This window comes from Enhydra lutris, unplaced genomic scaffold (genome assembly GCF_002288905.1).
Source record: "Enhydra lutris kenyoni isolate GAN:26980312 unplaced genomic scaffold, ASM228890v2 scaffoldscaffold2, whole genome shotgun sequence".
Classification (NCBI taxonomy): Eukaryota; Metazoa; Chordata; class Mammalia; order Carnivora; family Mustelidae; genus Enhydra; species Enhydra lutris.
The window spans coordinates 97680792-97703231 of NW_019154086.1; the positions used below are offsets into that span (position 1 = coordinate 97680792).

The 22440-nt window shown below is 39.9% G+C and overlaps 1 protein-coding gene across 1 annotated transcript in view; it reads right to left on the minus strand.

Moving 5' to 3' along the window:
• Positions 1-504: 504 nt before the first annotated feature.
• The window catches only part of LOC111152145 (ADAM metallopeptidase with thrombospondin type 1 motif 5), a 41972-nt gene continuing 20036 nt past the window's right edge, over positions 505-22440 (minus strand). The window contains exons 3-8 of the mRNA XM_022510485.1: positions 18516-18683; positions 9463-9746; positions 8275-8458; positions 7716-7891; positions 5657-5832; positions 505-1544 (exon numbers count right to left, since the gene is read on the minus strand). Of these exons, the coding sequence (XP_022366193.1) occupies positions 977-1544; positions 5657-5832; positions 7716-7891; positions 8275-8458; positions 9463-9746; positions 18516-18683 (1556 nt within the window). The 3' untranslated portion in view covers positions 505-976. The remainder of the gene's footprint in view (positions 1545-5656; positions 5833-7715; positions 7892-8274; positions 8459-9462; positions 9747-18515; positions 18684-22440) is intronic.

The following is a 22440-nucleotide window of genomic DNA, read 5'->3' on the forward strand; positions in this document are numbered from 1 at the left end:
CAAACGACCATGGTGAAATATGCTCTTTTTTTCCCTTTTAAATTCTAACACAAGAAAACTAGTTTTTAGAGTGAGAAACTAGTTTTCAGACTCTTGAATACTCATAACACACACACACACACACAAACACGATTACTACTTCCTAATTATGCATCAGTTTGGCTGCCTGGAAAAATGCAGGCAGTTCAAAGTTTAAGAAAATGGACTCGTGTATGTATTTAAATGACTAGATACACTGAGATCCTTTTTCTGTTGAGAATTTCTCAGAAGATGCTTGCTGTCAAAATGGTTTTTGACTAAAATTTGATCTCCTATAGTCTGAAAGTATGTGAAATCTTATTAAAACAGCAGCAAGTTCTTAATTTCCAGTAAAACATCCACAGCTCTTTCTGGAAACTAGGAGTTGAAATAGCTGCAGACCTACTTTGGTCAAACACTTTTTATAGAAATATATATATGTATGTGTGTGGGGGGTACACACACACACGCGCGCGCGCGCACACATTTTTTTTTATAGAACCAAGTGATATAAAGTGACATACCAAGGGAGAATGTATTTACAAACAGTAAAAATAAGCTATGGTGTATTGTGGATGATAATGATTATGATGCCTTTGAAGACATTCTAGAAGAGGTAGGTGACAAGGGGGAGACTGTTGTTCCACCATCTTCAAATGTCCCCTGATTCTACATTCATCAGTGTTTTTCTCATTCTTGTAGCCCAGGGGATGTTCGATAACTCCCAAGTGTTTCTAGATTCCAAGGTCACCACTGTTCACATGAAACAGTGCACATCTTCCTTTGGTCACCGAGAGCAGATTCTGCCCATAATTAGACTCCTGTTGACAATGCCATCGAAGCGTAACTTTCTGTGCGTTAGGTAGACCTCTTTTCACCACGACTGATCACCACCATTGGCCAGGACTGATCCGTGATGAAACATCCAGTTATCTCTGCGGAAGATCATCACCACAGGCTAACATTTCTTGAGCAAACATTGCTTAAATGCTGAAGGCCTCTGAGAGAGAAGACATCCCTTTGCTAACTTGCGGTTTGCATCCTGGCACTGCACCGTTCTGGTGTGCCAGCCCGTGTCACAGGTTCTAGAACAGGCGAGCCACGGGCCCGTCACCCACTGCAGTTGTGGAGTGGGCGAGCCCACTTTATTGCTCCCATGGCTGGTGACAGAGTTGACTTTTTGGGTGGACTTTTTGGGAACAAAAAAACTGTAACGGACATCTAATGCTTTAGTTGGATCAGTTGCAAGAATTTGCACTATGAGAATTTCCTTCGTAGCTGAGTAGCCCATCCCGTGCAAAAAGTCATCCCTGTGGCTCCAACCGCTGTAGTTCATGACGGTTCCATTGATGTCGATGATGGTTTCTGAGGTGGAGATCATGTACTTCCCATTGATAAGGTACTCACCATTTTTCTTCTTCAGGGCTAAGTAGGCAGTGAATTGAGTCTGGTCTTTGGCTTTGAACTGTCGGACTTTTATGTGGGTTGCCCCTTCTGGGATCCTCACCACATCAGTGTAACCCTTACTGGAAGCAAAAATGTCCCCAGAGGAGAGAAGTGGAGAGAGAAAGAGAGGAAAGAGGGAGAGGGAAAAAAGGAAAAAAATAAGTAAACACTTAATAAATCGATAAACAAATCAAAGTTCTCTGAAAATCTTACCTTAATGCAAAATTTTAACGTAGTTAAGAATTCCTTTAAAATTGGCTTCAAAGATTAGCTTTCTTATAACAAAATAAAATTAAAATTAGACTATGATATTGTATACATTTTTATTACAATGTTCAAAATTAGGATGATGTTAGCAACCTTTGTTTTAAAAATGTGCACCCACTTCATTTAAAGATTTACAAAAACATTTTACATCCTTATCAAATCAAATAGGATACATGTAGACACAAACAAAAATCTGCCCTCACTCTCAGACAAAGCTTTAAATTAATGTGTCTCAAACTCATTTGCATATTTAAATCATGTGGAGAGCTTTTAAACATTTTAATCCCCAGACCCCAGGCCAATTAAACCCCATCTGTCAGGATGGGCATAGGCAGCAGGACTTTGGGAGTCCTTCCAAATGAGCAGAGCAGTTGGGGAACCATGGGTTTCACTGTTGAACTAGAGACAGAGTGGAAGCTCTGCTTCTATTTCAACTAGAACACTGGATTTCTTGAGCAGAAAACAAATGAAATATAAAATTCTCTAAGTGTGTAACCATAACTTACCAGTATCATCAAAAGAAAAAAAATAAAGAACCTTTAATGCCATAACAAATTTCCTCGGATACTTTGTGTCCATGAACAGTATGATAGATTGAGTGAGGTTTTATGATGGGTGACAAATAAAGTAGGTCTCTAATGAGCCATCATCTGCTCAGGAAAATGGGCAAAGGCATCAATATCTCTAGCATCCGTAGCTTTGGAAGAAGGCTAGGACAGAAATGCCAATTAAGTGCCAAGGGACTATACCAGTAAGGAGTCATTTGTGAAACTCTTTGCCTCTATAAGTGATTTTATAATGAGGTCACCCCATGTTTTGCTTTCTTACTTATTTGAATATAAAGAAATAAATTGTCTGTGAAGTTTGATGTGTATGAAATTTAGTTAACTACCACTAAATTCTTATTCAGGTTTGGAGGTGATAGGGCAACTGATTCATACCCTGAAAATCCAAGTATTATTTCCCCTGCCCAGGCATTCCCCCTGAATTAGAGGGGAGGCTCCTCCAGAGGGAAGCTTGCTGTCTACTGGGCATCTGATGGACAGGGACTGATGGCTACACAGGGGTCGGAGTTTCCTACTGCTGGGAAGAAAGAAATTACAATACTGATCTTGCTTATCCATTCAACGTGACTCATTATTTTTAGCTTTGTAATACAGTTTAGATTAGGATTTGTTACAGGACTTATTATTTATTTATTTATTTATTTGAAATATCTAATAGCAAGAGATCATATGCAAACCTACAGTAGCTTCGAACAAAACCAGGAGGGATGTTGGAGAGAATATCTCATCTTAACAGAAAACATACAAAGTGTAGGTATATATATTAAACATATAAAGTGTTTGAACAAGTGCACTCTAAAACCAGTGGCCGTGTTAGGCTCTAAAGCCATGAACCCTTACTCGTAGTTTACTCCTTTCCTGAAATCTTCCCCACCCCAACCTCTGCCAGTCATACTTTCTAACATTTATGTGAAAATATGTTCTGGTTATATTCAGAGTTTAAATGATACCTATCAGAGAGTAAAGAAAATAAAGAATGCAGGGTAAGGGAAACTGGTAGGAGAGCATTTTCTTAATGCTTATTCCTGAGAGCCTGTCTCAAATTCATGAGAAAGAGTTGGGACTGGTAGCACTGCTGGGGTCTTCAGATGGAGCTTCACAAGGCCACAGCCAGTGGGAGGACTGGTGCCTTGACCTCTTAGTGCCTTAGCAAAATATGATTCTCTTATTCTCCCAGTACTGAGCAACAGGAGGACTGTGTTGCCATTTACTGAGACGAAGAACATTGAGAGAGGGGTGAATTGAGGTTACGGTCGTATTTGTGAAGTGGTTTTAGCTTGATGAAATATTTTAATACGCATGATCTCATTGGATCCTCGCAGCAATATGAACTTGCAAGAACATTACTATTAATTCCATTTGACTCTCAAGAATTCTGATAGTAAAAAAATAAAAATAAAAAATAAAAATGAAGTGACTCTCGAGAGATCACACAGTCTTTGTAAATCACTGAACCAGAGCTTGATTACAAAGATTTCAGCTCCAAGATCAATGTCCTTCTTTATACACTACACTAGGCCAAGGTAATTTATCTGGAAACATTAAACAGACCATTTGTACCACATAATATAATCTTGGTCAAATCAATTTGCAAGCTGTCAGGATGCCCACCACTTATTGCTCTCATGAATTTCTTCATCTTTTCATGGGACAACAAATGTGCAGATACTGGTTGCCAATCCAAAAAAACCAAAATGCCAAATTTACTATTTAGAAAAAGTGGCTTCTAAGTTTATGTAGGAAGACTACATAGTACCTAGTACATAAGGTATTTTTTTTTTAAGATTTTATTTATTTATTTGACAGAGATCACAAGCAGGCAGAGAGGCAGGCAGAGAGAGAGGGAGAAGCAGGCTTCCCACTGACCAGAGAGCCTGACGTGGGGCTCGATCCCAGGACCCTCAGATCATGACCTGAGCAGAAGGCAGAGGCTTAACCCACTGAGCCACCCAGGTGCTCCTACATAAGGTATTTAATTTCCTACTTGATTCCTGAATTTCTTCTTCTTCCTTCCTTCTTTCTTTTTTTTCTGCCCTAAGATATAGACTTTGCTTTGGCATTCATCAGCCGTGAGAAATGAGATGAGCCCTAAACTTTCAGAGTCACAGTTTCCTAGACTTCATCATTTCTCAGGTGTCTTGCACCTTTGCAATATATAAAAATGCAGTACACAGTAGACATGCAGGATATTTTATAAATAGAATGCAATAGAATTGGATGAATAATTACTAACTCACTAGCAAATAGGATTAGTAATACGTATTTAAAGTCAGAATAAATTCTTTAGCCATGCCATTTTTTTATTGTATCAAAGATAATTTCCAGTTTTCCATAATAACATGGCATGTGATTGTTTTAATAAATCCTTATGGCTACTTGGCTTGCATATTACCCTCCAGCTAAAGAGAACACAGCACACACTTCAAGAAAAATACAGGAGCACTGGACCAATACCACTCAGCCTAAGAATGGTTTGGTGAAGAAGAAAGACAATCTTGCATTCCAGCAGCCCTTTAGCTGTTCCCTCATCCTCACTGATAACATAATATTTAATGGAGGGATGCCTGGGTTGCTTGGTCACTTCAGTGACCAATTCTTGGTTTCGGCTCAGGGCATGATCTTATGGGTCACGGGGTTGAGCCCCTTGTGGAGCACTGGATCAGGTCAGTGGGGAGTCTGCTCGAACATTCTCTCCCTTTGCCCCTCCCCCCACGTGTGTGTGTGCATGTTCCCACTCTTTCTAAAATAAGTAAATAAACTTTAAAAAATGTTTAATTCCAGAAATTGGTACTTTATAAACTTGCATATTTAAAATGAAAGCATAATCAAAGACCATAAGAGGAAGCAAACATTACTGTCTATTCTTTATAGAGTAGATATAAACCAGGAGAGTTCACTATAAAATGACACTGTTGCCTCTATCCCTGCAGTTAACTTACGCTTGCAACGGGAGATGTCTTCTCAAGAAAAATACAGCCTAGTGAAAATGTGTCTGTAAAAGGAAATAATTATGATGGAAACCAGCCATCCTTCCCTAAATGCGGTTTCAGGAATAACAGATCTGCCAGAGATCGCTAGTGGGGATTTCACAGCCTTTTTGTTTTCGGTGCTCACATGCTGTAAGATCTTGACCTCAGAGCCACGCAGTTTCTCTGCTTCCAGAAGCAGTGGGAGTTTGCACTCTGCAACCAGAACTTTCTCATGCCCTCCTTGGTGGTCATACGTATGATATGTTACTAGGGCCATGCGGGACCTCCTCCCATAGACACCTTACGATGTAACACAAGTCCCCTTTTCTCAGTGGTGCAAGTCTAAAGCCTTGCTTGATGCCTCTCAGGGCAATGATTCTTTCACCTTACCTTTTTTTATTGAAAGTTCCAACCACCTTTGTGCAGCTGGAGTTGTCTCCCCCACACACGGCACACTTGTCATACTGCAGCTTTGAGCCGATGATGCCATCACAGCCGGTGCGTACACACTTGCCCCGGACGCAGACGGAGTTACTATACGGCCTGCATTCGGTCCCATCCGTCACCTGAATAACAAGGACCCCGTTAGCAATGGATGCAGACGGAGTTACTATACGGCCTGCATTCGGTCCTATCCGTCACCTGAATAACAAGGACCCCGTTAGCAATGGGAAGGTACCTGTGCACAGGTACTTGGTTTCCATGGTAAAACAGCAAGTTCCAATTTGTGGAATTTTGTATTTGACAGGGATAGTGCATCAAAAAATAACCAACCAACCCCAAACCCTAGTGGCCTAGAGTATCTAACTGAAAAATCCTGATGTCTTGCCAGAAAGCAGATCTGGGATAAATCTAGGTTATGCCCTTTTTCTCTTGAGCTTAATTCCAAATATGCCAGGAGACCTAAGGTACCCATTTCCCTTTCTGCATGCAGAGCACAGTCTCCAGGACGATTTCCCTTAGCCTGGGGGACTTGTCACTTGTGTGGAGAGCAGAAAATGAACATGCTCCAGATTGTGGAGATCCTTCTTTGTGGCATAATTGTTACTACAGAAATAGATTTGAAAATCTGAAATTGACATTCTAAACCTTGTTAATGGCTGGAAAGCATTCCCTATCATGTGCTGAACTGTCAGAGACCAACAAATTAGCGTAGAAAGAGTCTAGGGAAGTCAGAGGAAAGTACTTGCTGGCAGACACTGACTGTATGTTGAGTAAAGGAATCAGTATGTTCTTAAGAAGCTAGTTATGGGGGCGCCTGGGTGGCTCAGACGGTGAAGCAACCACCTTTGGCTCAAGTCATCATCCCAGAGTCCTGGGATCAGACCCCGCATCGGGCTCCCTGCTCAGCAAGAAACCTGCTTCTCCCTCTGCGTCTGCCTCTGCCTGCTGCTCTCCTACTGGTGCTCTCAGTCTCTCTCTCTCTGTCAATTAAATAAATAAAATTTTTGAAAAAAAAGCTAGTTGTAAAATAGTCCATATATGGACTCTCTGGTTTGTACGTGTGAGTATATATAAGAAATATATACACTCTTGTATGTAAATAAACAGACGGGCTTTGTACTTGTGTATATACAACTCTTTTCATGCGTGTGTGAGTATGTGCATGTGTGTGTGTGAACCGAAGTAGGATACACGTCAACAAGCTCACAGCTCTCCAGGGGGTGGCAATGCCAGCTGATATTTCTGCTCTTATTCTTTGTCCTATCTTTTAAGTGAAAAATATATTATCTTGGGATAAAAAGACAAAGTATTTTAAAAATTACTTAAGTTGGATGTTAACTTATTTTTCAGTCATATTTCACACAAATCTGGAGGCCAAATTCAGAGGGGATTTTAATGTAGCACATTATAAATTAGAAAAACATTATTTTATGTTGCTTCGTAACACCAATTGTGAGAAATAAAACTTAGTAATTTAGAAAATGCTGTCCTGTGAAAAATAAGGGATAATTTCACATGCATATATTACAATGTCAATACCTATAAGGACATTGGTTCATATTAAGGGTGCAAGACGTTTAAAGGTCTGGGTCAGAGATGATGATCTTGAAACCTATTTTCATAAGTCACCAAAGAAATTCTTAATTAAATGATAGAAAAGTAGAAAGCTTTCTTGCTTTCAGTTTCCTATACCAACGTACTGAGGAAATTCTAGTTGTTTTCATGGCAATTTTGAAGTGAAGGTTACACCTCACCTTCCCTGACAGAGAGTTACAACTTTTCCAAAATAGCTTTTAAAACATTAACTTGTTTTGTTTACAGGATATTTTTTGTTCTTTGTATAAGTTTTGCAAATATAGACACTATAGAGATGAAAATAAAACCCTCCAAAACCTAGTCACCCAATAAATAATGACGGTTGATATTTGGTATCTCTAGGCTTTATTCCACCAAATAATTTCTGGCGAGAACGCCTGCTGTTTCTGGACAGTCGGTGTGCAGTTACCTTTGGAGAAAACACCACGTAGTAACCAGTGCCCTTGGCTCTGCAGGTCAGTTTGCACACGTCTCCCAGCAGGACGCCTGCATATTTGGGGACCCACTCCACAAACGTTTTGACTCCTTTTGCATCAGACTGATACCCATTTTTGGCCTCACACTGCTCGTGACGAAAAGATTTACCTAAAAAACAAACAAGTCACGTTATTACTTTGTCTCTTCTGAAGCTCAGGCATAGTCATGTGCATCTAAGTAATTTTAACGTGAAGATGAGAACTTTCTTTTCAGAGCTTCTTTACATACCAGCACTGGGTTTTATCTGTACACGGGAGTTGAAAGCAACAATTATTTTCTTCCTACCCTCTAAATTCTAATTTTTTTTTAAATTCTAATTTTTTTATTAGTAGTTTAAAAAATCGTTCATGTATTTGTTATTGATTTGCACACTGGTGGAACTGTGGAGTACAAGATGAACAGGTGATTTCTCCAGCCCTCTCTATCTATTACTGCTAGAATACAAATTACACGTGGCACATGGTGGTTGCTGACACTTGGGAGCAGCGTACCGTTAGGTGGGCAGGGCATGACGTTGCAGGAGCGGTAGATGGCCCTCTTCCCCGTGCAGTAGCGGCCACTGTTTCTGGGTGCAGGATTATTGCAGTGCCGGTAGGCAAACTGTACTCCTCCCCCACATGAGCGAGAACACTGGCCCCAAGGCCCCCAGGACCCCCAGTTGCCATGGCTTGATGTCTAAAATAGAAAATAGAAGACATTTTAATGCAGAAGGGAGGAAAAAAAAAAACATTCAAAACGTACATTTAGAAATCACTTGCATCCAATGCCATAGTGGAAACCCCATCACAGGTATAAATTTTCATGGACTTGAACATGGCCACAGATATTGGACATTCTGGAATTATAGTGCAAGTCCAATTCTAAGCAAGTCATTGCTTCTGCTCCCTGCTGCCCCCTGGCACTAGGATCTGGATGTTTCCCTGGCAGAACAGGGCACACTACAAGAAGTCCTGGGTTTCTCTGTGCCTTCTGATACGGTGCATTGCTGTTAATAACCACTTGAACCATAGCTAACTTTCTGTCAACTCTGATCCTGCATCTTTGACAAAATATATGATGCTAAAGATTGTGCATGATGCCTGGAATGGTTGGTTGCATTTACATTTTTTCTCCTTGTTTAGCACTGACATTCTGCATTCCCTTGTTGATACCACACATCCCATCGGAGACAGACCCTCCGTCACATGCATAATGCATTTGACCTGGGTTCGGCTTCAGTCTCATCAGAGTAGAGTCCTTCTCTGTAGAGAGGGAATGTGACAGATATTGAAATGCACCCACCCCCCATGCACACGCCACCTGCGCCCACACCACGGGGGAGTAATAGACTCCAGGTCTATCATTCTGTAGCAGGAAGCGGAGAGACTTCTAGAGGGAAGGCTATTATAAACCCCTTTGCTTAGGACTGGGTGAAGAATTTGTTCGGGCTGCTGTCAGAGTATCTAAGAATGCACAGTTGTAGGACAGTCTTAGAAGACAGAAGCATTGTGCCCTCTGTCAGTGCTCTCCTCGGGACTTCAAAACTCAGAGATGAGCCCGCAAATGCTCTGCTTGGGCATCTCAAGGAAAAATATTTTAACTGGGAAAGAAAGCCTTCTCGTGACAGTGCCCACACATGTCACAGGAATGGACTTCGGATCCTGTGTCCCCAGGCATTGCGTGACAAGCAAATCACTTACTGAATAATATTTTTTCTTGGTTTTGTCCACACACTTGCCCTGCAGACAGATCCTCCCTTTCCCACATGGTGTCCCCTCCACAGCCGGCAGCTTCTTGGTGAGACACACCATCTGGCCTTGGCGCACCACGGCGCACCAGAGGCGGGCGCAGACGTCCATGCCAGGGCACACGGAGTACTCGGGCCCAAAAGTCAGGTTGCACTGCTGCGTGGCATCGTACGTCTGTCCAGGGAGTTCTTCCGGGCCCAAGATCTGCTTGCGGGGTAGGTCTAGCAAACAGTTACCTAAAAGAATAACCAAGATTGACCACTGCTCTGTGTTTGGGTTTCAAGCTACTAAAATCCTGCTTCTGAAAATGCAGTGCTCACAGATCTGCAAGCTGAGGCCCTGGAGGAGGGACTCCTTCGGGGCCAGTAAAGTGCACCTCTTTGCATTCCCGAGCCCCCTCCAGGATTTTCCGTGGGCTAGCTAATGTGCTCTGGGACATCTCTAATAATGGCAGTGGGATGATCGAATAAAATTATTTTGTAATAATTAGTTGTGAAAATAGCCATTGTGCTGAGGGACTAGGAGAAATTGGGACGGACCTACAGGAAATAATATAATGGACATAACAACTACGACAATAATCATAGTAAATAAGCATTTACAACTCTGAGAAAGAGTTTATCCATGTTGTCTATACTTTTGTCTACTTTTAGCTTTTCTCTTCCTCACGTGCCCACCCAAGTCTCCTCCCCATTAATTTCATAAACAATAACAAAGTGAGACCTGATTCATTCTTGCCCTCAACAAGCATTTGGTCAACACCTACAATGTTCTAGCAAACATACTAGATATTGGGAAAACACAAAAAAGACCCAGATCCACCCCCTCCACCCCAGCAGTCTCCCACTAAGGTGGAGAAAACAGAAAAAATCAAGTATTTCTTCTGGACGTATGTGAATTTTAATAAAGAATTCAAGAGTCACAGAATAAAGGAGCAGTGGGCAAAGACAAGACATTATCTTTGATAATTTGGAATGAAACCCATCTTTTAATCCTTCTTCTTTGTCACCATCTGGGTCTGTTCTTTAACACAACTAGTAGTTGTTGGGTGCTCGAAGTATGTTGCACAAAGAAGTTGGTGCTCTCCTTACATAATACGGGGGATATAAAGGAGTAAGTTTGGGGGAATCAATAGAAGTGGCCACATACTCAGGCAAAACAAATTCAGAAGCTGATACCTTCTTCCTCTCCCCTCAGAAGCTTCCCTAAGACTCCCTGACCTATGGTTAACACCATGGATTGTCTCTGGGCCTACGGGATCATGCACATCGCCCACCAGTTTCTGCCCACTTTTGTCTACTTAGGATTTTGGGATTTTCTCATCAACTATTCATAGTACTAAAAATAAAAATAATATTTGTTACACATTTACACCATTCTCCCTTTCTTTTCTTTTTTTTTTTTAAGATTTTATTTATTTATTTGACAGAGATCACAGGTTGGCAGAGAGGCAGGCAGAGAGAGAGAGAGGGAAGCAGCTCCGCACCGAGCAGAGAGCCCTATGCGGGGCCCAATCCCAGGGACCCTGAGATCATGACTTGAGCCGAAGGCAGAGGCTTAACCCACTCAGCCACCCAGGCACCCCACCATTCTCCCTTTTTTAAATGTATTTACTTGTTGGGGTGCCTGGGTGGCTCAGTGGGTTAAGCCTCTGCCTTCGGCTCAGGTCATGATCTCAGGGTCCTGGGATCTAGCCCCGCATCGGGCTCTTTGCTCAGCGGGGAGCCTGCTTCCTCCTCTCTCTCTTTCTGCCTGCCTCTCTGCCTACTTGTGATCTCTGTCTGTCAAATAAATAAATAAAATCTTTTTAAAAAATGTATTCACTTGTTTAATACTCACAAGAACTCCACAGAGCAGATTCTACTATTTTCCTTTTCTTACAGATAAGGAAATTGAGAAATGGAAAAATTGGTCACTGAGCCAAGGTCACATAGCTATTAGGAGTTTATGCTCAGAGCCTGCCTTCTTCATCGCGTACTATCTTGCCTCTGCATGTGGATAGATTTCCTGTTTTATTGTGGACCTGGCAGGTGTGTGGAGGAATCCTTCAAATAACAGATACCGTGTCTAACGGTGGAAACACCCAGTCTAAAGTCTAATTCTGGCCAAACACCAAGTGGCTGAGTGTTCTTGACCAAGTTAATTAACATCTCCTTAACGGATTTTCAAGTTCTGGGAAATGTGTCTCTTCTCATTGTGACGCTGTAAGGGTGGATAACTAACAGATATAAAGGGTGACCAGAAAAATACAAAGCAATGACAGTTGATACTATGCTCAACATATTTAACAATTTTAGATATATTCGAGTCATTCTTTTTACTTAACAAAAGAAAATTGCATTTCAATCCTATTTTCCACTGAGACATGGAAGAGTCAGCATGTTTTAAGTATACTGCAAATATTTTCGCAACTACATTCAAGTTTCTTCAAAGTGAATACTTTAGAATTTGTCAATCTGTGATGGAAGCATTATATGAAAATGAATACGGAGCAGAGCTCCTATTTAATTTCTGAGCCAGAACGTTTGAAGAGGTAAAGCTTCTGAAGGCAAGCCAGAAAAAGCATTAAAAATAAGTAACCAGCCAAAGAGAACTTTGGAAGAAAAACATCCAGTTAAAAGAAAAACATCAACATCGAGTCAATAGGAAAGAATGATAGTAAACCCTCACTAAACTTTGTTTAGTAAGATTAGGCACCGACAACTCCAAGAGAAGCATTATCTTCATTGTTACATTAAAAGAAAAAAAAAAAAAGGGACGCCTGGGTGGCTCAGTTGGTTAAGCGGCTGCCTTTGGCTCAGGTCATGATCCCAGCGTTCTGGGATCGAGTCCCGCATTGGGCTCCTTGCTCAGCAGGGGGCCTGCTTCTCCCTCTGCCTCTGCGGCCACTCTGCCTGCCTGTGCTCTCTCTCTCTCTGTCTCTGACAAATAAATAAATAAATAAAAATCTTAAAAAACAAAAAAGAAAAAAAAGGAAGAAGATTGTATAAACCAGGGAATGCTCCACAGATTGCTGATGTTACAAGACTGTCAACAAATTTCTGAGACAGCAAGAATGCTCTCCAATTCTTCAAAAGTGCTGTTTTAAGAAACTCTTATTTTACTAAAAAGCACAGAACCGTTAAGACTGCACCACTAAGGATTAGCTGGGAAGTCTTCGACATGTGTGGGTACACATGGCATGGGTCCACCTTGTTCGTCTCAAGCCAACATAACTCACCACCTCTTTGTGGACTTGAAGTCACTGACCTCTTTCTACCTCCGTAGGACATGATGAGCAGAAAGAAATGTAGAATTCAATTAGAAATCAACTTATAACAAGTAGACTTCAAGATGCGGCCATCTCTTTAAAAAGCTTAATGCCCAAGTAGAAGTTTTGTTCTGTTTTTGTTGATTTGAGTATAGCTGACAGATAATGGTACATTAGTTTCAGGTCCAAAGTATAAGTTTTAAAAAATGAATCACACTTTTGCTTTGCTATGAAAGATACCGTATCTCAGCTCTATGGTTTTCCCTTAGAGAAAGGGAACTGGGGTGGACTTCCTGCTTATAATCAAATGATTTATTTCAGAATTGCCATTAATTTATTATTCCAATATTCTCATCAGGATGTGTTGCTGCATTAGTTTCTGTTTACCCTATACATTGAATTTTGACCATTTGCAATAAAATAGGTATAGACATCTCTCACAAATGGAATGCTTTCCATCGTTGTACTTGGAACAACAACAAAAAATAATCTAGAGCCTGATTCTGAATCTCATGGTATGAAATATTTAAAATCTAAGGCTGGATTATTGTCCTTTTTTTAAAAAAAATGTTACAGTTTGGGGGAAGAATGAAAGAGACAATCTGTCAATCTTTCAGTATCATTTGCATTGAGCTCTAAAAGCAGCCAATCTACTGCTGACTTTTCTGAATCTGCTTGGCTTTTATTCTCAACCACTCCTTCCTACCTAGTTCACAAATATTTCACTTTATCCCAGTTTGAAATCCTATCTGGGCTTTGTTGCCAACATTTTGCCTGTTTGTTCTTTTCCACACATTGCCAACTTGTTTTTTTTTTCTTTTCCTCCCTGCGTCCTTCTTTTCTTTTGTTTTAACGTTTCCTATGTATAAAAATGGATAGCTTCCAAAAGAAAGACAATACAAATGTGTCCATATTGCACTTTTTTTTTTTTTTGCCATCCGTGTTCAGTTAAATGCTTAAAGGTAAAAAAATTAAAAAAGTAAAAGGCAGTGATTTGTGATGGACAAACAAAGGAAAGAAAGTGGAAATCTCTCCGTGGCCACAGAGTATACTACGGGTGATGGAAGGTGTGCCAGACCGCTGGGAAACAGAGCAGAAAAATCATGGCTTTTTTTGTACCTGACAGCCAGCACTGTTTGTCCTTCATTTTAATGATTAATGAAAATTATCAGCTCAAAGTTAGCTCTTCTCTAGTCTTTTCGTATTTTCTTCTCTGTTTCTAACGCTATGGTTATTTCTGTCCTCTCTTCCTTTCTAATACACAGGCATGAAATTAGGCATCAGTCCAGATATCCACGGCATATCAGAAATCAATATTCCTAATGAAACTCATCCATTGCAAATTGTCCCCTTTTACTTTCAAGCGCATCTCCCTGGCCTGGCAACTCAAAGTTCTTTTAGGTCTTTATTTGAATGGCTAACATGAAAGAGAAACTGGTGTATTATGGGCATCAGTGGCAGATGAAAGGTGGCAGAGAACACTTAAAGGCGCTGAAATGTACAGACCATGGTTGCTGACCAAAAGCGATCCTGAGGGTCTGTTTGTGAAACTGTCACAAGCTTTAAGGGCTCTGTTTAGCAAAGGTGATGCCAAGGAAATTAGATGGAAAAGTGTCCTTGTTAAAGAATGAAGCATAGTTGTGTTTTTTTTTTTTTAACACAGGTCACCATGTCCTTAAAATATATGTCTTATGTGCAGACTCTTTCAAAGAACATATTTATTGTGAAAATTGAGATCCTATCATGACGGACCTTGAAATGTATGAGTACTACCTTAAAAACTGAACATTAAGATCTTATTTATTACTAGCCTATAGTCTCCACGGACAAAGAATTCACAGAACTGGGAGAACCAGGTTTCTAATAGCATTTTATCTCCAAAGTTCTGTGTTTAGTGGATGCTGTAAACTTAGTTCTTTAAGCATGCTGCATGTTAATATTTCACAGTTCTCTCTAGATTTTCCTTTGCAGTCTGTTGTCAAGAGGGTTCCCGAGCTGTGCCTGTTTGGGAGGTGGCCTTTCGTGGACTTAGGGAGAGAGCAGAGGTGGCTATCTTTCTTGGCTTCAAGGTTATTAGCATTTGAGAAAGGAAGTTCAATAACCTGTTTTCACTGGACAATTTCCTTGCCAGTGCTTACCTTATTTCTGAGGTCTTGCCAGCTTGCCTAGAGCTAACTTGTATAAACACTGCAGAATGTCTATAAGGATCTTGGCAAAGCTGGTTGGGGAGGGGGGTTCCCCTGAGACATGGCTTCTCCTTTTCTGAATCACAAATCTGCAGGCACAGTTATTTTAGTGTGTGCATGTAGACTTTTCAACCATAACCGAATTGCTACATAGTTCTTGGAACTAAATCAGGAAACACTCAGGATTAATGAATTTAAATTTGGCAGTGGGAGAGTGCTACAAATGTCCAGCTACTTATGGCTAATAATTTTAAAAACAAATCAAATGATTTGAATTTATTGTGCTTTAAGACCTCATTTCTCTAGAGCCACTGGAGGTGAGAGGGAGAGATGCGATGTTATCTATAAATGGGTTTTCCAGAAAAAGAACACTTTAGGTTCCATTGAAAAATTGTGTAAGTCTTGGGAGAATATCTCCTTCAACATAGCAATGGTTTTGCAGCCTCTATATTAGTGTCACAATTCAATTTTCCTCGGTAATTGAAAATCACTTTTTTTCTGAGTATCAATAATGGTATCATGTGAAATATGGAGATACCTTCGGGGATCATGGTGGTGTGATACTGTTTTAGACCCTTTGTGAAAAGAAGCCAGATCTCTGAACTGTCAATGATTCAGGGCTGTACTTTACAGCTTTTCTGGTTTCTCCCTTATCATCAAATGATATCCTTTTTCACTCTCAGTCTATCTGTCTGAAGTGCACCCCCGGGTCCCCTACCATGACTATTTCATTGCTTAAAATTGTCATGGCTTATAAAATTAGTACAGAAAAAGAGAAGAACTATTTCTATTAACTCTGAATGAATGACTTGGGATGGAAGTCTGAGTCATTTCCTATGAGCAACGTAAAACGGTTTTACCATATGGTTTTTTGGTATCAGTGGAGTCTTGTAAGAAAGATGTGTTTGTTTGTTTTCCTTTCCTCTAGGACTTTGATGCTCTCCCTGGTTCTCTTGTAAGCTCTGAAGTTGAAATGTCAGAGCCTCAAACATCTCAAAATTGTGCTTACTAGTTCCTATCATCACACTTTCACTTAAACTAACTTAAGTCAGTTTTCTGGTGACAGGGTAAAAGTTACTAAATTATTTGAATTCATGTTTAAATGACAGTGCTTAGAGCATACCACTGTTTCAATATCTGTGAGAACTGTTTTCAAATGAGCATAGTTGAGCTTGGCTAACCCTAACCGTGGTACCATTGCCTTTTTCGGCTTTCCATATTCTGAAATGACTTCATTACAGGCTACTGATAAAATCAGTGTGTGTCTGTGTGCGTGTGCGTGTGCGTGTGTGTGTGTTTTCTCGTTGTAACACAAGACTGCCTAAACAACATATTAAAAAATGAGAGTCTAAGCTTGATGAAATGAGTTAATTAATAAGTAGGCTTATCAGGTATATATTATTCCAAGAATTTGGCTAATTTAATCAGTTTATTCAACATACCCATGGGAAATTCAGAAAAGATTGTATCAGTGCCAGTAAACAAAATCTACCTCTACTAGATGTATGTTCCTTGGTTGTTATCTACCATGAGGATCTCTGGAATGGACACAGTAACTGTATAAAATATGTCATTTGTTGGAAAAGTTTTAAAAAGCTGAGTGTGGAGACTTTTAAATACATAAGTAATGTTAAGAAATGAAGACAATACTGAAAGCATATTTACTGCACAGAATGTAAGATCATGAATTCCACAAACATGAAATAAACGAATCATTCCAAAATTATGGCAAGAAGGAACAAAATTCGGCACAGCATTGTAATTAGCTGATCTAATACTTGCACAGGAAAAAAAGAATTGGTCCCATTTTAGCCATAACTATTTGCTGCCTTAGCAACTAAATCCATTCATTTAAGGATTCAAACTTTAGCTCAAACTTTTGGAATGTGTAATGTGTGATTCTGAAATAAAATATTAATGTTATTTCATTTTCAGAAAACCTGAAAAAAAAAAAGGCAGCAAAAGCAATATTAAAAGTGGAGACTAGGGTTCCACCCAAGAGGGACTTTATTAGATACTGACTTGGTCAGTGTGGACAGGGAGATAATTAGGTAAACATTCACTGCAGGACTTTATCAGCATTAAATTAGCATTGTAAACTGAGCTACACAGAAAATTATCACTTAGTATTAGTCTAAAGGAAAAGCCTAATACATTGATTCCTAGTATTTTTTTCCTAAATCTTTACGTTATTGGGATGTCCTTTTAATGAGCAGAGAACAGACTGTATTGAGGGAAATTTTAAACCAGGCTAGGCATTGGACTGTTTTTAGGAATAGGATATTTTAAAAAGTTTAAAGTAACTAAAACATTACTGGTTTACCACTATTACAGCAAAACTGAGTTAATGAACAGATTTTTCCTCCAAGAGACTAAAGAACTGTGTTGCAGAATTCCTTTTTGTCTAAAAGAGTTGAATTCAATTGTTTTGACATTACACAGCCAAAGTTCAAAGTGGCCAGTGTGCCATAATATCTTAATATTATGAAATAGGCCATAAACTTTATGGAACTAGGAAAAACAACTATCAGAGACTCTCCTTAGCTAACTCTGAACCACACATCATGAGATAATTTTATGGACAGTTATTATGATCAAAAAATTTCTGTCATATTCAGTCCATACTCAGTCTTTTGGAAAGAGACAAATTTTAAGAGAAAAAAAAGAAGGAATGAGAATAAGTCCATTTTTATAACATGAGAAACTTGAACTACATTGGCGTCTGTAGTTGAATCACTTGACTCTAATGCATCTATCCTCCTGTGCTTCTAGTAGTTTCAAGTCCTATGAGTTGCTAGGAAATTAGCAACAGCTTGTTTTGAAGACTACTTAAGGGTCAGAATTTATTATTTCTGAAAATCTCGACTTCTTTGGTATTTTCATGTAATTTACAGGACCAATCCCCGATTTGCAGAATTTAATAAAATAGGTTATGCTCTTGAACTATATCTAGCGGGTAAAGTCAAAGATTTTCTTTCGAAGTTCTTAAAGTGTTTTCCCGCTATTCAGATTGATTCTTCTCTTTCTGTTCTGCAGTTTTCACTCTACTTCCCGGAGAATCTGCTGTCAGGATGAAGCCAGATTCTTCCAGTGAATGCAGATCTAAAGAGCGTCCTTTAGGGTTTTCTGTTGCCATAAAGAGGATCTGACAGAATTGTCACCTACGTTTTAACCACACCCCTATAACAGGCATGTAACAAATAATTCTGAGAGTCATATTAATAGCAGGAAAACAAGATGTCTGCCAACATTCTCACAGGAAGCTAGTGGTGAAAGATGGAATAAAAGCCAGGCTTTCAGGGCACTGGCGAGGCATTCTGTGTGGTCTCCCACACTGCTTCTCTTTTGAACTTTTCAATTCCAAAGCAAAAATACCATAGCTACAATGCCACCAAGGATGTTGGCCTTATACACCAACAGACCATCCCTCTGCTCCTTTCCTGACCCTATCTAAACAACCATTGCCTCAGGAGGCATGGTGGGCTTCATGAGGATGTCATAAAGTAACACTGGTAATAATCTCCCCTAAGCGTTGTTATTGAGCCTGTGTTGTCTTAAATGACACATACCGTGGCCATCATCCAGGAATTCTGTGATGGTGGCTGAGGTGCACTTGGACCAGGGTTTGGATGCATCAATGCTCGTTAGGATGGAAGACATTAAGCGCTTATCTTCTGTGGAACCAAAGTTTTCTTCACAGAACTTGGAATCATCATGGGAGAGGCCAAGGAGATGTCCTAAAGCAGAGAAGAGAAGGAATGCAATAATGGGTGATTTTGCATTTCTACTTTTCTATGACAATTACACGAGCACTTGGTTTCCCACCTCCCAGCTCCCCCCCAAATGTACATGAGTTCATTTTAACTGCCTTCTCATGCACAGGCTGGACCCCCAGGGAAATTAAAGCTGCGTGTAGTCAGAGCAGTCACTTTGGGTGAAAATTTAGGGGAAAACTGAAAAATTACATCAAGGAGTGGATGATCCCATAATCCATCTGGATCACACATGCTCAATGACATGTAGAAATGGGCCTTATTTAGAATCCAGAATTGGCAACTATGGGATTATGTCATAGCCCTCACTACATATTATTTTGATTACTTGTCTAATTTTCCGCCTTCTCCGATTAACCATGAGCCCCATGAGATCAGAGAGCATCTCCCCCATCTACTGTTGAAATCTCTGTATTTAACTCAATGTTCTGCAAGTTGCAAGCACTTAATAGATGGTTTTTGAATATCAGTAACTTCTATTTTCTTGGCCAAGTTAATAGGTAGCTAACAATCTGAGAGACGACTGGGGGGAAAAGAAAGAGAAATTATGAACTTGCCAATTCCAGGCAAAGATAAGCTTTGCTTTCACCCTTCCAATTCTTTCATTTGCAAAGTTCTGTATGTTTACTAATCCCACAAATGAATGATATATTTTGAAAACACACCCATTTACATTGAAGAAATGTCTAAAATACCAAGATGCCATTCATGGAGTGTTAAAGCTTAAAGAGAAAACAAATACTAAGAAGATAAGTCATTGTCCAAATTTATCAGTTTATCATTCTGCCTCGGTCCACCACACATGGTCTCTGCAATCCCACGCTGCATTTCCAGTCTACCAAGCTAGGTATCCTAACCACATTCTTATCATCAAAATTGTTTTCTTATTATGTAAGATTAATTTTCACATCGTCTAAGGATAAAATGACACTCAATAGTAAATCTAAAATACTGTTTTAAAAAAATTCCAAGGCAGTGGTTTGTATAGACTCTAAAAAAGCAGACAAGTAGACCTCAGTTGCTTTTCTTTTTTAGTAAAGCTTTATAGAATCATACACATAGCATGAAAAAGGGTGTATAAAATACTACAGAAAAGTGATTAATGCATTCTTTTTGGGCTCCTGTATGCCAAAGGCAGGGACTTTTGGCCATTCTGCCAGCAAAAAAAAAAAAAAAAAAAAATGTCCAGCATGCAACAGTAAAACCCAACAGAGATGAAATCTTTCATGCCACATTCCAAGTACTTTTGGCCAACTTGTTAAATCACCAACACCTCGTAACAAAATTGTCCACTGAAGCAGCTGCTTGCTGCTGTGGCTGAAGTTAAGTGGCTCGGGCTCAGTGACCTTCCAAAGCTCCACATTTTTATGGTATTTATGCAGTTATTTACTTCAATAGCATTTGCCAGCCTAGCAAGTTTTCGGTGGGAAACCCTCCTGCTTTCATGTTTTATTTGCTCAGTAGCACGAATGTGCATCAGAGTCTGTGAAATATGGCCCAAGTCACATGCAACAGACTGGCAGGGCTTTGTTCAAGTTTTGGGTGGTATGTTGATTTTTTTTTCCTGCAACCCGCAGCTCAGAAAAAACCTGAACATTTCATCATGCCCCGCTCAAAATGACTTGAAGTTACTTGGTACATCTAACACGTATTGAGAAGGCACTCTGTGCTTCTTGAACTTTTCCACCGTAGAATCTTTATCAGCTAACATTGTGGGATTTGTGCGGAATTTTCACACTTGGGTTTTTTTCCCGGCATAGAAAAGAAAGAGGGAAAGTGGCCTAAGGTGACCTCTGCCACATGACATTTATTTGAATCCAGGTTTTGTATTTTAGAAAAACATGTGACTTCTCATTCTAGTTCGTAAGATAGTCATACTTACTTAACAAAGCAATAGTCTTTTCCTCCAAATATATCTAAACAATTAGCACTTTCTAGATGGATATTTTTAGGATTTTATTTATTTGAGAGAGAGCGAGAGAAAACATGAGCAGGGGGAGGTACAGAAACAGAGGGAGAAGCAGACTCCCCTCAGAGCAGGGAGCCTGACATGGGGCTGGGATTATGACCTGAGCTGAAGGCAGATGCTTAACCAACTGAACCATCAAGTGCCCCTAGATAAATTTTTATTATGGCATCCAAGTGATTTTCACTTCATTTGGAGGGTAAGTTTCAGATTTCTGATTTAAAATACAGGCCATATATGGGCGCCTGGATGGCTCAGTGGATTAAGCCTCTGCCTTCAGCTCAGGTCATGATCTCAGGGTCCTGGGATCGAGTCCTGCATCGGGCTCTCTGCTTGGCAGGGAGCCTGCTTCTTCTTCTCTCTCTGCCTCCCTCTCCACCTACTTGTGATCTATGTCTGTCAAATAAATAAATAAAATTTTTAAAAATAAATAAATAAATAAAATACAGGCCATGTAGCAAACACCAAATTCTCTTTGAGAAATCGGGCAGAGCACCTCAAATTTTTCTTTCATACAGAAAGGCGAGGCATCTAATTTTATAAAGATTTCAATTATATAAGGAAAGCCATTTATTTAAAAATATTTTGGTACAGTTTTATGAATCTTTTGGCATGTGACTTGGCATAATATTGTGAATTTTATGCTCCCTAAATTTGCTAATTTATCAATGTAACTTAATTGCTGCCAAAGATACATATAAGGTATTTTTATATGACAACCCAAAAGACTGTCATTCTGAGCATGAACAAACCTTAGTTCCACTTCAACAAGAACTAAAGGAAGATGTGAATTTTGTCATTTCTGCAAAAGTGAGTCAGGAACAGGCTGCTTGAAGGTCAATTGAGAGACAAACTCTTTGGAGGAATGTTTTGTCTTCCATGAAGAAAGTCTGTCAGCTTGCTGGGAGAGGCATGCTCTCTCAAGGACAATAGGAGTCATGGTCAACGTGAAGAACATTTAAGCACCCATGGAAACAGGCAGCTGGTTCCAGTAACTGGAACCGGGACACAGTGAGAGAGACCCATGTGACTTCCCTTCAGGAGCTGGACAGGAATTAAAATGGAAGATCAATGGGAGGGATGTTTGGATGCTCTTCAGGAGAGACGTGACAGCCATACTAAGGGCTGGGAACAGAAAAAGAGGTGGTTATTTTCAAATGTGATCCCCCAATCATGATGCTAAGACATCTAATGTTGGTCTGAAATTTACCCATATCTTTGAGCAAGAAATGGCAAGATACTACAAAGGCACAAGCTGTTTTAAAAGGACATTCACATTAGAGAAAACACACCATGGTGCTAAAAGATTATGAACAGAAAATCCAGAAATCCAAGAAATTTAAACTATAATGTTGTATCTGACAATAATATAGTTCAAGTCAGTGTTGTGAAAAGCTTAATCAGAATGTATCATGATGTCACTGATCTCCTAGGACATCCGCCTTTTCCAGTGAGAGTTTGTTCATCAATCACCCACAGAGATGTTTAAAATCACAGGTGTGGGTTGGAGACTAAGCATTTCTCCACTAAGCAGCCTCTAGCAGGATTAGCACAGCTGGGATTTACACAAATATGTCCCAGAGAATAAGACAGCACGGGAAGAATATAAAGAATTGTTGGAGAAAATGTTTACAACCCCTAAATTAACTGGTTGTTTTATCGAGCTGTATCTCATGATGAGTTTTTGCAACAACACAGAGCAGAGTTAGTTGAGGCGTGAGGTCCTTGGAAGAGGCGGGGTGACGGGGCCAAGAA